The sequence below is a fragment of the Ricinus communis genome, chromosome 2, assembly GCF_019578655.1.
Source record: "Ricinus communis isolate WT05 ecotype wild-type chromosome 2, ASM1957865v1, whole genome shotgun sequence".
NCBI classification, from domain to species: Eukaryota; Viridiplantae; Streptophyta; class Magnoliopsida; order Malpighiales; family Euphorbiaceae; genus Ricinus; species Ricinus communis.
In genome coordinates this window covers 7,712,975-7,728,427 of record NC_063257.1, presented here as the reverse complement: position 1 = coordinate 7,728,427, position 15,453 = coordinate 7,712,975, and the positions used below count along the sequence as shown (strand labels likewise).

The 15,453-nt window shown below is 35.7% G+C and overlaps 2 protein-coding genes and 1 pseudogene across 3 annotated transcripts; 1 reads left to right on the top strand and 2 right to left on the bottom strand.

Moving 5' to 3' along the window:
* Window positions 1–1,209: 1,209 nt before the first annotated feature.
* On the bottom strand, window positions 1,210–8,676 carry LOC8270945 (wall-associated receptor kinase 2). The gene is given in 7 exon segments (XM_025157541.2): window positions 1,210–1,219; window positions 1,408–1,947; window positions 1,949–2,021; window positions 2,024–2,395; window positions 3,028–3,290; window positions 8,124–8,554; window positions 8,653–8,676. Coding segments are annotated over 7 exon segments (1,713 nt in total).
* Window positions 8,677–9,434: 758 nt separating this feature from the next.
* Window positions 9,435–12,093, top strand: LOC8270946 (protein SYM1). 2 transcript variants are annotated; one of them, XR_007214841.1, is made up of 5 exons: window positions 9,435–10,047; window positions 10,253–10,475; window positions 10,559–10,683; window positions 10,817–10,992; window positions 11,132–12,093. XR_007214841.1 is itself a non-coding variant. In XM_002520230.4 (4 exons), exons 1-4 carry the CDS (start codon window positions 9,775–9,777, stop codon window positions 10,907–10,909), a joined length of 714 nt encoding a protein of 237 aa, XP_002520276.1. In that variant the 5' UTR covers window positions 9,436–9,774; the 3' UTR covers window positions 10,910–11,050. The 2 variants fall into 2 exon arrangements, 1 of the variants encoding a protein (XP_002520276.1); XM_002520230.4 differs by lacking the exon at window positions 11,132–12,093 and having other exon boundaries at window positions 9,436–10,047; window positions 10,817–11,050.
* On the bottom strand, window positions 11,087–14,309 carry LOC8270947 (annotated as a pseudogene).
* Window positions 14,310–15,453: the final 1,144 nt, after the last annotated feature.

Here is a 15,453-nt window from a genome sequence, read left to right as displayed (position 1 = left end):
TCAAGGTCGCCTAAGGCATTTAATTGGGAACAAATGCTACCCAAGAAATTACCTACTCCTTCTTCTTCTCCTTCTAAAGGCACAAATTCTATCAATGTATCATCTTCCACAATGACGAAAGCTGATATAAGTCTTCCTTCGTCAGACGGGAAGATCTAGTTAATTTCTTCCCTGTTTCAAGAATTCTGATTCTTGTAATTCTTCTCTCTAACATGTAGTAACATTGAGATTTTAGACCGATCGATCAGGATTCAAAAGGAAAGCAGCCAGAATTTTTTGTAAATGAGTATATTTTATATATATATGTGCTATCAAGGGAAGCAAACTATCTTGTAAATTTTCTCAGGAATTGGTATGCGGAGACATTGTAAAGATGATTGAGTAGAGATCCATGTTCATCATTATGGACCAAGATGATCATCAGGAACTCAACAAGTGAGCCTGTTTATGTATTCCTTGTAGTATAGATCATATTAATGCTAATGGAGATAAGTAACCTTACAGGCATATATTGTAATTTTCGCAAAAATCATTTTGGAATAGAAGTATTGATTTGTGACGAGCCGATTTAAGTTCTTTTTGCTTCTTTATTTTACATAATGGTTCTTCATTAGCTTTTCCATATCTGTTTTCAAATTCTTTAACTATTTTCCCCATTGTTTGTTACAAAGGGGTAAAGTGAACTCTAACCAATTGGATTCATATCATCTTTTCCCCTCAAAGTCTTTACTAATTTCTCCACAAAATCTTGTATACAGTGTTAAAGTTTATGGATTCAATTTGTGCAAAAAGGAGATTAGTACCTACATTGTTGTAAAAATAATTCAATCCAATATATTGAAAGTTTTCTATAAAGTTTACTTGCATACATTAATAATTTATTTACAATATTTAACCATTTTATACATAAAAAAAAGCTTATGAAATTAAAATCTATTGTATATCTACTTCAAACCTCAACTTAAAATAAAAACAAATGAGATAAATTTTCGAGTTTTTATTTAATTAAATTAAAGAGTATTTCGATTTATTTTGCTAATAACCCGCTGAAGAGGGGAAAAAAAGAAAGTCTTTTGCTTGTTTTCATATCTCCTCACTGCTGTAATCCTCTGCAAAAGTGAAATTAGAGCTAATACCTCACTATTGCATAGTAAAATCCATCCAAGACTCTTTGCACTTAATTCCTTGAAAAGAAAAAAAAATGGGCTATCACTTACAACTATAGGCACCAAAGAGACAAAAAATGATTTACATAATAACTCAATATACAGATAATTCTTAACTACGTAATTCTTTTATATACCATCATTTTGGTTATTTTTATTTTTATTCTATAAATATCATTGTAATAATAATATTCATATAGTGAGTTAGTGTACGAATCATTCTAAAAGAAATAGCACATACCACATAAAATACTCCTCCGAATTATTTCCAAGTTTCAAATGCATTTGCTTCCCAAACTGCCTCAATATCTCAAGTTCTTTCAATATTTGTTTCGTTTCTATTCTCAAGCAACTCCTTGCAAGCTCTGCAACTCTCTCAATTTGCTCAGCATTTCCTTCTCCTTCCATTCTATCCTCCAAATTTTCGAAAAGGCAATCTTCTTTTAGCGAAGAAATGAAACACAAGGCTAGACTTTTCTCCTTACATTCACTACAAATTGCTTTCTTTCCTGTTAGCAACTCAATAAGAACTACTCCGAAGCTATAAATATCGCTCTTTTCTGTCAAAATTCCTGAGTGGAAGTATTCAGGATCCATGTATCCAAGTGTCCCTTGAACCAATGTTGATACCTGTTCTTGATCGAAAGAAACCAATCTTGACACTCCAAAATCAGAAACTTTGGCAGTGAATTCCTCATCTAAATGTGTATTAGCAGACTCGACATCTCTATGAATGATCTGCATTTCATGCATATATGCGAGTGCCGTTGCAGGTTCTGGTCCTTAAACGTGTTTCCCATGGCAGTGAAGTCGTGACATAAGGCGCATCATGAAGATGTTGGAAAAAGGTACTGCATTCGGATGATGGATTTCGGAAAGGATGATCACCTCATTGACAAATTGCTCAATTTGGGTTCCGTCAATTGCCTTAGATCTCTTAATCGCAACTACTCTATTATCTGATAAAACTCCTTTGTACACTACACCATAGCCACCTTTTCCAATGACCAAACTCTTGCTGAAAGTATTAGTTGCCTTCCTTAATTCTTTTTCTGCAAATATTTTTGCTGCTTCTACTGAATATTTTTTCCTAAAGAGTAATTGATCTAACAACAAACCACCATTTTGCTTGAAATATCCTTCTCTTAGCTTCACCAAGCTTTTTCTTTGGATTACCAAAAGAACTAGCGAAATGGCCAGGAACACAAATACAAAACCCAAGCTCACACCTATATGGAAGACACGTAGGTTAGGTGCACAAAATCTTTCATCATATTCTAATAGTAAATATTTTAGGTATACGAGTACATTTATACTCTTAATTCTCTACTCTCGCATGAAGCATTAGGTCGGACATCATATATGCACATTCTAACATTGTGAGATCAAGAAAAGAGCAGCCTAATCAAAATTTTCTCCATTAGCACTTTAATAAATCAAATAATTAAAGGTTGAAAATAACAGATTTTTAAAACAGCTTTAAAATTTCAGTCTCCGATTAATATTATGAAACTTATTGTCATTAAAAAAAAAGTATACAAACTTATCAATAATTCTCTACTCTCTTACACTATACAAATAACAAATTAATATTCTCAAGAAAATTTATTAAGTTGAGATAAATACATGAGAGAAAAAGTAAAATGAAAATAATAAAATTAAATATTTTGATGTTATAGAATATATTAATAAATTAACGTGGAATTCATTTTAAAAAGAAATGTTCACAATTTTGACTTATATATTATCTAATTAGAATTACTTTAATATCATGACAAAAGAACTATTTATCATTAAATTTCAAAATTAACTTATAGACTATAGTTTCGAAGAATAAATAAACAATGCAGAAGAATTTTACCTTTACATTCGTCAGCAAGGTAAGGGTTTCCCTTGTAGCCATCAGAGAAATTGCAGCGGTGGCCTGGTCCGTTATCAGAATCATAGCATATGCTATTATTTGCCTTACAAGCAAAGGTTTCTGGAGTTCTTTTAGCATCATTGCATGTCTCATTCCCAACAGCCCAATCAAGCACAACCGGAAACTTCTTCAGATTCCTCATATCATTAAAATCCAATGTTGAGAAGTTATATGCATTTACGTCACTAATAAATGCATAACTAATAGAATATTGACACCAATAGGAGCTAGACACGTGTAAAGCTAGTGAGATATTTTTTGTGTATATCAAACAAAGAAAACATTGTAAGAAAGCAACTTGTCAATGTAAGAAAAAGAGAACTTTGACATGGTATTAGAGCTAAATTGCTTGTGTATTGCTGTCTTGCTGTGTTGCTGAGTCTTGCTGTGTTGCATTGGGTCTGTGTTGCTATGTCTTGCTGCTACAGTAGCGCCGACGTCTTGTGAAATTTTTGCTGTGTTGCTGGGTCTTGCGTCTTGCTGTCTTGTTGTGTCTTCCATCTTCTTGCTGTATTGATGGGTCTTCACAGCTGCTACTGCTATATCTACTACTATGTCTTGTTGTGTCTTCTGCTATAGTAGCGACGCAGTGCTGGTGAAAATATTGTTTCCAAAGTGTCCAGCATTCTTTTCTCTCTCCTTCTTTCTATTTCTTTTCATTTCAAGAAACCTTACTCTTCTCTTTCTAAACATGAAACCATAAGAACAAAAAATGAAAGAAGCCTTTAGTGCCTACAGCGAGGTCCTCGAATCAAAGATTCGTTCATCGCAGAGATCATATCTGACCCGACCCGCTTAGTTCGGGCTTCGTCGGTCTAAAAGAAAAAAAAACTGTGTTGCTATTTCTGTTGCTGTTTTTCTTGGTTGCTAGCTGTCTGTTTGATTAACGACCACTTTCCCTTCTTAATCACATCTGAAATTTCCTATCAATATCTTTGATGGCTACTGAAGATTTTAATTCTACACAAACCTTCAAGATCGATGATCAGAATAATGAATATTACATCCACCCAAATGAAAACCCATATCTCATGTTAACCTCCTCTCAATTAACTGGCAACAACTATTATAGCTGGGCACGATCTATGAAGATGTCTTTGATTTCAAAGAACAAATTTCGATTTGTTAATGGTTCATTTAAGGTTCCTAGGGAAGAAGATCCTTCTTATAATGCTTGGTTGAAATGCAATAATCTTGTACTTTATTGGTTATAGAGATCTCTTAATACAGAAATTGGGCAAAGTGTAATGTGGTTGGACTATGCATACGATCTTTGGGCAGACCTATATGATCGTTTTTCATAAGGTGACCTTATAAGGATCTCTGATCTTCAGCAGGAATTCTTCTCTCTGCAAGGTAACCTTTCTGTTACTGCTTATCATACCCACTTGAAGATCTTATGGGATGAGATATGTAATTTGAGACCTCTGCATGCTTGTGAGTGTTCTGCCAATAAATACAGGAAACAAGATTTTATCTTAAAGTTTCTTAAAGGGTTAAATGAAAATTGCTCTGTCCAAATGTCCCAGATTCTTATGATGAAACCAATGCTCCCTGTGAATGAAATCTTTGCTATTGTGATTCAACATGAACGATCTTTGAGTGCTGCTATAGTTTCTTGTGATTCAAATATACTGCTTGTTGGGAAATTCAATATGAATGCTGGAAGTAGAACAACTGGTTTTAATCTTGGACATAATCAACACTTGAAGAATATGAATGGCTTTAGGCCGAAGATAGGAAACCAACAATTTAACCTTGGTAATAGTCAAAAGATATTTTTTGGCAATTCTGGAATTTTTTCAAATAATGGGGCCAAAAAGCCTACCTGCACTTTCTGTGGAATGTATGGGCATCCTGTTGACAAGTGTTACAGAAAGAATGGGTTCCCACCGGGATACAAGGGAGCAAGCAAGAATTTTCTGAGTTCTACAAACCAGGTTGCATCTTTTTCTTCTGACAGTCATAATTTTTCAACTACTGAACATATGGCATATCAATTGAATTATGACAATGATAACTCTTTTAACAAATTTGGTGATGATGGTCCTATTACTTTTACAAGGGATCAATATAATACTCTGATGTCTATAATACTCGTTGCTTTTACTTTGTGGCATAACATATTAGGCCACTCTTCTAAACAAGTAATGAAATCTCTTGATCAGTTTCATAATGATATGATTAATGATAATTGCTTTGAATGTGAAGTTTGTCATTTAGTTAAACAAAAAAGGCCTATTTTCCCTGTTAGCAATTCTTTTTTTACTTCAATTTTTGATCTTATTCATTTAGACATTTGGGGACCATTTCCTACCAAAAGTATATATGGTCATTCATATTTTTTAACCATAGTTGATGACAAGAGCAGATTCCTATGGATCTATCCTATGAAGCTTAAGTCAGAAGCTAGACATTTGATAATTGATTTTTACCATCTTGTTGAAATTCAGTTTTCAGTCAAGATTAAATGCTTTAGAACTGATAATGGCAAAGAATTTGAAATGACCGATTTTTACAAATCAAAAGGGACTGTTCATCAAACTTCTTGCACCTATACACCTCAACAAAATAGTATTGTTGAGAGAAAACACCAGCATATTCTCTCTGTTGCACGGAGTTTAAGGATTCAAGCCAATCTCCCTCTTTGTTTTTGGATTGATTGTGTTATGCATGCTGCTTTTTTAATTAACAGGACCCCAACACCAGTTTTAAACCAGTCAACTCCTTTTGAGATCCTTTTCAAGGTCAAACCTTCTTATGATCAGCTCAAAGTCTTTGGTTGTTTAGCATTTGCTTCTGTTTTACCTCATCCTAAGACAAAAATGCATCCTAGAGCAATCAAGTGTGTTTTCATTGGTTGTCCTAAAAATACTAAAGGTTATAGAGTATACAATTTAGAGAATAAAAGCATTTTTATTTTTAGAGATGTAACATTTATAGAAAACAGGTTCCCATTTAAAGAGAATTTTGCTACAATACCGTCCAATAATGTTCTTATCCCTGTTTATCAAAATGAAAGTTCACTTGAAGATTTCAAAAGGGCAGATTCACAAACAGTTGATCCACTCCATTCATCTACTACTGAAATACAGTCTCCTCCAATTAATTCAGGTATTGTTTCTCAACCCTCTCCTAGACCTACTAGAAATATTCACCTGCCATCAAAATTTCACGATTTTAAAGTTTCTCTGCCCAAACCTAGAACCACACCACATCATATTTCTCAAGTTCTATCTTATGACAATATCTCACCTCATTACAAGTCCTATATATGTAATACAACAATATTACCTGAACCAAAACATTTTAATCAAGCAATTTCACATACCTCATTACAAGTCCTATATATGTAATACATCAATATTACCTGAACCAAAACATTATAATCAAGCAATTTCACATACCTGTTGGAAACAAGCAATGGCTGAAGAATAGCTGTTTTAGAAGAAAGTAATACCTGGGAATTAGTTCCTTTACCCAAGGGCAAGCAGACTATTGGTTGTAAATGGGTGTATAAAATAAAGCTTAAAGCTGATGGGACTCTAGAAAGATACAAAGCAAGGATCGTGGCTAAGGGATATACTCAAAGGTCTGTCATTGACTTTCTTGATACTTTTAGTCTTGTAGCAAAGATCACCACAATCAGAACTCTTATGGCCGTAGTTGCTGCGAAGGACTGGAACCTTTGTCAGCTTGATATCAACAATGCCTTTTTGCATGGTGACTTACAAGAGGAGATTTACATGGATTTGCCTCCTGGTTTTCAGCCTAAGCAGACTAATACGGTTTGCAAATTAAAGAAGAGCTTGTATGGATTGAAACAAGCAAGCAGACAATGGAATGCAAAGCTAACTGCTGCATTGCATACTCAGAAGTTTAAACAGGCTGCTTCAGACTCCTTGCTCTTTACCAAAAGTACTGGATCAAACTTCATTACTTTAGCTATTTATGTGGATGACATTGTCTTAGCAAGTTCAGACATGACAGAAATTGTAAAGGTAAAAAAATTGCTTCATGATACTTTCCAAATTAAGGATCTTGGAGAACTCAAGTTTTTTCTTGGATTAGAGGTTGCCAGGTCCAAAACCGGTATTAACCTATGCCAGAGAAAATACACTTTAGACCTTTTGCAAGAAACTGGTTTTCTTAGAACTAAACCAGTACTAACACCGATAGCATCTACTGAGAAATTGTCTAGAACAAGGGGGGCAAGTTCTTGAAGACATTACAACATACAGAAGTCTAGTTGGCAAGCTGTTGTACCTAACCCACACTAGACCTGACATAGCATATGCAGTACAACAGTTATCTCAATTTCTTCAAGCCTCTACAGATGCTCATTTGACCTCAGCTCATAGAGTTCTCCGATATTTGAAAGGGACTCCAGGACAATGCTTATTTTTCCCAGTAACAGGTGATCTCCAGCTTAAAGCCTTCAGTGATTCTGATTGGGCTTCATGCCCTGATTCCAAAAAGTCCATTACTGGATTCTGTGTTTTTCTCGGTTCAACATTGATCTCATGGAAGTCCAAGAAACAACAAACAGTCTCTCGCTCTTCAAGTGAAGCAGAGTATAGAGCTATAGCTGTAGTGACATGTGAGATACAATGGCTTCACTTTCTCCTTCAGAATTTGCAGCTCCCATTTTCTCCAGCAAATCTGTATTGTGACAACTTATCTGCCATCAGAATTGCCGAGAATCTCGTATATCATGCGAGGATCAAGCATATAGAAATTAATTGCCATCTTATCCGAGAAAAATTCAACGTGGAATCATCAATCCTATGCCAGTCCCTTCATCAAAATAATTGGGTGATTCTTTTACAAAGCCCCTTTCTACCACTCTATTCCAAGCTTCCATCTCCAAGTTGGGCATCCAGAATCTGTATGCTCCAATTTGAGAGGAGCTAATAGAATATTGACACCAATAGGAGCTAGACACGTGTAAAACTAGTGAGATATTTTTTGTATATATGAAACAAAAAAAACATTGTAAGAAAATAACTTTTCAATGCAAGCTTTGACAATAACTGCATGGAATAAATTTCCATACATATTCTTGCTGGAAAAATGAGTCAAGATATACAAAAAAATCCAGTACTTCTCCAGGGATGGAGCTTTGGCCGCAACCCATGCCAGAGCATGTCCCATTGATCACATCTTCAATTTTATCACAGTACGATACACATCCAGTTGCGTTCCATTTCGCCTGATATCCTCTAATTATTACGTTGGTGTCGCAGCCAATCGCAGTGAGCTTGTTTTGGGTGTAAGAAATTGGGAATTTGGGAAAGCTAAGGCTGGGGATTCTATAATCAGTACTACCACCAGATTCGTTGTAACAATCATATGCTGCTGCTGTAGCTACTCGTAGCTGTCCTTCCACTGATATGTCAAGAACTTCTACGCTAGTTTCTCCTAAGGTTTTAACGGCAGAAGGTTGTTTGTCAAATTTCAAACAAAGCTTGATTGCAATAAAATTAGTCAGGTAGGAAAGATGGCATATAAAAGAGTTCTCTGTTGTGGTTTAATTGTCCATATCTTGTCGGAATATTGAATTGCCTTAATTTTCCTCTCCTCTACCATTCGTCATTTCAGACCAAACTAGGTAGCAATCTAGCCATAGAACGAAACCCCATATTGAGATGGGTTGATTAAGATACATATCAATTGTTGTCGTCGTCAAATGAGGAAGAAACTACTTGTTGAAGTTCATTGAACTAAAAAGTTCTGTTTTTTCCATCGCTGTATGTTGCTTCCAACCGCCATTGATGCTACTATTAAGTCTGTCGTCTTCCATTCTCCCTTTCCCTCAAATTCCTACCGTTCTCTCTTTTCTAACCTTCTGCTATTGAAGCTAAAAACGAGAGAAAGCAAAGAATAAAAATCTTCTTTCCATCGTTGTGCAATTTTATTTTATTTTATTTCCTTTGTCTTAAAAGAATGTTGTCTCGTTTTAATGATATAGAGACTAGCGTCGTATTACTAGAAACTGACGATGTTTAGGAAGTATATATATATAAAGGAAAATTAAATTCATAATTTAGAAAATGTTAGGATGTGCACTGATTTACGAAAATAGGGTTGTTTTTATCTGGAAAACTTTATACCAATATCTGTATTTTCTCTCAAGTAGAGGGTTTTTTTGCGGCGTTGTCAGGCAGAGTAGCGAGCAATTGGCCAACAAATCTCCTTTGTCAAACAGTGAGATATTAGGCCTAGTCACTTTAGCCCCAGTTGAAGCGATGGCAGGATCACGCTAAGGGATTCTATGCAAAGAAGGTGTTATCTTTGCGATGTTTTGTAATTTATTCTCTGTAGCCGTATAGGCCATTCTTTTTCTGGATCTTAACTTGTCTACCAATTCTTAGTTTCTGGCTCTTTAGGGCTTTGAGCCCTATTGGTTTTATGTGTTTAGTCTGTCTAGGCCTATATATTATTTGTACTTCATTCAAGTTATACTGAGCGGGGCTTTGAAGCCACATTACTACCAGTTGATTTCCTTCCGACCAAAAAAAAAGGGTCACTTACAAATAAAGTTTAGCCTTGGGCCCGTTGCGGACTCTCTCTCGCTCGCGAATCCTACGATTTTTCTCTTTTCTGCGCGTAGCGTTTGACACTTGAGAGCTCCCGACGCTAAAAAACGAGAGAAACTCTTTCCTTCATTTCTTCTCTTCAATCAAAATGAGCAGCATTTCTTCAGTGAGAAATATTATTAGCAAACGCTGCCTCTATAACCATTCAACTCAACAATGGAGATTCTACCCTCATCAGTTCACCAATACAAAAATACCCAAACGCTCTCCTTCTTCTCTCTCGCATTCCTTTTCTACATTTACACCGAAATCTAAAGTCGGGTTTATAGAATGGTATTTGGGGAAACTCAATTCTCGCCCAATTCTCACCAAAACTATCACAACTTCTCTTATCTTCGCCGCTGCTGATTTCACCGCCCAGGTAAACGTAAACTCTTCCTTTTCTTTTATTGCAATTCCGCAACATTACGATTTGAAGTCTAGCTCGAGACTAATACAACACCTAATAGGTGTTCGACGAAAGTTCTAAAATGCTAATAGTTATCCTTTATATTGAAAATTTTAATTGTAGAATTTTTTTTGAAGGAGCTAATCTTATATTTATGAATTGCTATGTTGTTAATTAGATGCTATCATCTTCTTCTTCATTTGACTTAATAAGAACGACACGCATGGCTGCATATGGACTAGTATTATTAGGACCATCACAGCACATATGGTTCAATCTTATGTCAAAAGCTTTCCCAAAGCGTGATGTCTTCTCTACCTTGAAGAAGACTTTTATGGGACAGGCTCTTTATGGACCTGCTAATGCCAGTGTTTTCTTCTCCTACAATGCTGCCCTGCAAGGTACTGGTTTCATCGGTGAAGGTACTCTTGTTAAATAGTTTGATTTCCTTCCTGAGCTACTACTGCATTGGTGTCTAACTCAGGTGAAAGTGGTGATGAGATTGCTGCTAGATTGAAGCGTGATGTGCTCCCCACGTTGAGAAATGGTCTTATGTACTGGCCAATTTGCGATTTCTTTACATATAAATTTGTTCCAGTTCATCTCCAGGTACATTTTCTTTTGTGACAAGAATCTGTAAGAGTCAAGTTGGAGACTTCATTTACTTTAATCTTACAGCATGGGTATGAGGTTATCCCTAATTTTCTGAGCTAAACAAAAATATTTTGGTATTTGTTGGCAGCCATTGGTGAACAGTACCTGTTCTTTTTTTTGGACAATCTATTTAACATACATGGCAAGCTTACAAAAAGTGGGAACCACGAGTATACTGTAGCTCAATAAAGAGAGGAACCTCACAATTTTACCATCTTCCTGGTTCTAGATTAATCATTATTGTTCAATTTCTAGTTATTGGTGGTATGTTTTCTTTTTGTTTATAATTTTCAGTCGGCATCAATGAATTTAAAGTTTCTGATCCTATTGACTATGATTTGGGAATTGGAATACATTGTTTAGGTAATTTTTAAATCCAAATGATGTAAAATTCTACAAACAGGGAACAGAAGTTACTTGAAACAGGGACAAGCAAAGAGCTGCTGACTGGAACTAAGGGACATATATGGGAAAAAGTGAACAAAATCATCTACCATCACCGACTGATGAAACGACACGGTCCTTCATACTATCGTCTGCAGCACTTGCACTACTGACATTACCATGACCCAAATCGTTGGAGTTTTGACTAAGCAAGTACTCTGTCTCTTCTGGATTCACCTGAAACCATGAATGAACCTCCATCTTTCGCAGGCCCTCTAATTCTGTTGCAACTTCCTTCATACTAGGCCTCTCCTCCCCCTTCACTGTTAAGCACCTTACTGCAAGCCTTGCCACCTCCTCGATCTGTTGTTTGTTTTTTTTATTTACTATACGACTATCAAGAATCCCAAACAGTTCTCGCTTTCTCGCAGAAGAAAGAAAGCACATTGCCAGACTTCTCTCTTCCTCAGGACGATCAAAAGAAAGTGCTTTCATGCTTGTTAGTAGCTCGACAAGGACTACTCCGAAGCTATAGACATCACTCTTGTCCGTCAAGAGATTTGTATGCAAGTATTCTGGATCCAAATATCCCCAAGTTCCTTGCACCATTGTTGATAACTGTGTTTCATCAACCGGGACTAGCCTTGAAGCTCCAAAATCAGATACTTTTGCCATGTGAGTAGCATCTAAGAGGATGTTGGTAGTTTTGATATCTCTGTGAATGATTGGGACTGAAGCTGCAGAATGCAAATAGGAGAGTGCTTCCGCAGTTTCCGCTACTATCCTGAGACGAGTATCCCAAGAAAGGGCTGATCCGTTGCTTTGGTTGTGGATGTAGTCAAAGAGTGTACCATTGGTGATGAACTCATAGACTAGTAGAGGAACTTGTCTCTAAACAGCAGCCCAAGAGCTTGACCACATTTCTATGGTTAATTTGAGACAGCACGACTACCTCATTAATGAATTGCTCAATTTGGTTTTGATCAACTGTTACTGATTTCTTAATGGCAACTACTCTTATCACCTTTTAAAAATCCCTTATGAACAGTGCCGAAACTTCCTTTACCAATGATACTACTCTCATCGTAATTGTTGGTTGCTTTCTTTAACTCCTCGGCAGTGAATATCTTTGCTGCAAAGGAGGTTCCTGCTTCTCGTTTGGAAAGTTTCTCTAGTAAAATTGCGCCACCGTTTTGCTCAAAGAACTTCTCTTTAAGTTTGATGAGCTTCTTTTTCTTTAAGAACAAGTTGAGCCAAGAGCTGGCAACAACCAAGACTACAAAGCCTATTCCGACACCTATATTTAAAATTCAAAAGCAGAGTTAGGTCAATTGTTTTTATGGATTTCATAACTGTGTTGATCAGAAAATTAAGGATTTATAATATAAGACGAACAAAATTGCCTACTTAGGGAGATAACAATAAGTGGCAATTCTTTGCGGGTGCAACCCGTTCCAAACTTTCTTCCATCCCCACGGTATCCCTCAGGGCAATGGCATGTATAATTTCCATCCGTGTTACTGCATAGATGTGTATGTGTGCAGTTATTGAGATCTTTATCTCCACATTCATCCACGTCTACAGATCAATCAAGATCAATTAGTAATTATGCTTGGCTTAGATATGATATAGTGCAACTAAACTAAAGCCTTTTCACCGATCCAGGCATACCTATTCTATTTATCTGAGTATAACCAATAAAAAGTATTTTTTTTTAGAAAAAAAGAAAGAGATTGAGCGACTATTGATAGCAATTTTCACTAGATGTGACTATACAGACTCTCTTTCACTGCAGAATATTCGTAGAACCACAGTTAGATTGAACTGGGCCTAAACCTGTCATCACAGTACCAAACTCGGGAGCAAGGAGGGAGACTTAACCAAAATGCAGTCATAGTCATAGGCGCTCTTGAGAAAAATGTCCTCGAGAAACCGCCCAACAAAGATTTGTATCCAGGAATTGAAGTCATTTGGTGAAAGACTTCCCGGCCAGGCTACCACCCTAGGTGGTACCAACTAAAGTATTAGGTACACTTGACAAACCGTTGTCCATCTTTACCTCCTATACTAAGGATTTTAACTTTCTTTTTGACAGGTTTCCAAAGTAATGATAAAATGAAAATGAAACAAAATAAAATAAGTAAAGAAACATAACACAACATTGTAAGGATTGAAAATGTACCTGTGCAGCCAACATAAGGGTTCCCGCGGTAACCCTCCTCGCATTCACAACGGTACCCCAAAATGTTATCACTATCAGGCGGCGGTTTTTTTTTTTTTTTTGGCATGATACTTACAGTGGTAATCTTCACTTTCAATTGTCCATTCAAGCACCATAGGAAATTCTTCATGTTCAGGTATATTTTGAAGATGAGCCAAAGTGAAATTGAATTTGTTCTCTTCTACAATAAAAGCATAGGTGCAGGGGTTGAATTTTGACACATTAGAATCGTTTTGGAAGCTATACGCAGTGATACTTGCATTATATAATCCATCAGGAATAGCTATCTGACAACACCCGCTACCAGAACAAGAATTTTCTTCCACGAACTCTTTTTTAGCACATTTAGTTATGCAACCAGAGCTGTACGATTTATTTTTCCCTTGAATGTATCGAATGCCGTTAAGATAGGCATAACTGTCGCAGCCAATGACAGTGAACTTGTTATTGGATTTAGATATGGAGAAACTTGACAACCATATACTCTGTGTATCATATCCTCGCACATCGTAGCAATATTGGGATACACGTCCGAGAATTTCTAACTGACCATCTATGCTTATATTTGAGATCTTGATATTTGAATCTTGCAGGAATGGCACTGGAGGGTCAGATCTGTCATCACAGTTCATGAGAAATTGTTGGTTCAGGCTACAGCCCTTTTGTCAAATGGGTATGGGATGTAAACATTTCCACAAGAGTACTCATCAGGACAATCAGGCTGGCGTTGAGGTTCTGCTGCTTGTGTTAATGATAACAGCACGGTAACAATTCCGAATTGCACTAGCAACCTAAGGAAATCCATGGCCCCTACTTTTGCCTTTCTACACACTTTCCTTTTTCTCTTTTATTTGGACGTTTCTTGAATGTAAAGCAGATGAGTTCAGCTGGTGTTTTATAAGGCCATTGGAAATTTGTCTTGGTCTTTTCAGTATACGTAGCACGGACATTGATTAATTTGTGATTGATTTTTCGAAGACCTGGCAAAATCTAGTAATTAAGACCGTTGGTAATAATTGAAAAGAAAAACAAAACACGATAAGATGTCTCTGTTTCCCGGCTTGCAAGTTCAAGCGGGCAGTAGCTAACTAGTCAACACAATAGCTGAGACGCAGGCTTGACTCAGAAGACTTTTAATTCGAGCGGATTAGTAATTTAGTAAAATACATTTTGAGCTTTAATCACATCTCTTTTAGAACTAGTTTCTCATGTACCTTTTAAGTATGGCCTTAATTTCTGAACTACTACATCATTAAATACAAAGTTCTTTCTCTTAATATATAAAACTTAAAAAGGAAATTACTAATTATAAGATTAAAATTAGAATTCACACGGATGATTATGATACTTTAATGCTTTTTTTTTTTTAATGATTCTATAACAGATTTAGATTTAGTTTATTATTATGTTAAAAGAGAGTTAGATTTAGGTTGGGTTAAATAGTGAATATGAAAGAGAAATAATAATAACCAATCGTTAACAGATTTCCAACCTAAATCTAACTCTCTTTTAACATAATAATAACCTAACCATCGTTAACTAAACCCCCTTTATTTTAACTTTACTAACTTACATATAAAGTTCATGTTTGAAAATTGAAATTCCTAATTTTTCACAACATTAACCCTAATTAATTTCTATTCTTTATTCTTCACAAAATTTGCTCCTCATTAGAACATAAATCATGTTCTTTCCTTATTCGATTAAATGTACTCCTCACTTTTTCGTTTACCACACCACCATCAAATGGCGAAGGTGATATTTTTGCAATCCAAATTGAAGTTATATGACCTTAATGAAACAAATTGAAGTTTAGTGACCAAATTGAAACCAAGTTCAAAGTTAAGTGACCACGGATATAATTATTCTAACTTTAGCAGTCATGGATCTTCTTTCTTAAATCTTTGATTTGTCATCTATTTCTCTAAATTCACTATTAAAGAAGTATAAGAGATTTTGCAATTAAAATCTATAAACTCTAATCAACTCATATAAATAAGATGGAAATATTTCATAATTCTATTGTGGTTGAAGAAAATTACTAGAGAAAAAAAGAAAAATGAATAAGAAGTTAGTTACCGTTGACGACAAAAAAAGCCACCGACGGTAGAAAAAAAAAA

What these genes read in the sequence shown, in the direction of transcription:
- LOC8270946 (XM_002520230.4), top strand. Translation starts at nt 9,775, where the DNA reads ATGAGCAGCATTTCTTCAGTGAGAAATATTATTAGCAAACGCTGCCTC. An exon ending in CTGCTGATTTCACCGCCCAG is followed by an intron (nt 10,048 to 10,252) that starts GTAAACGTAAAC and finishes GTTGTTAATTAG; the next exon opens with ATGCTATCATCTTCTTCTTC. An exon ending in CTACAATGCTGCCCTGCAAG is followed by an intron (nt 10,476 to 10,558) that starts GTACTGGTTTCA and finishes TGTCTAACTCAG; the next exon opens with GTGAAAGTGGTGATGAGATT.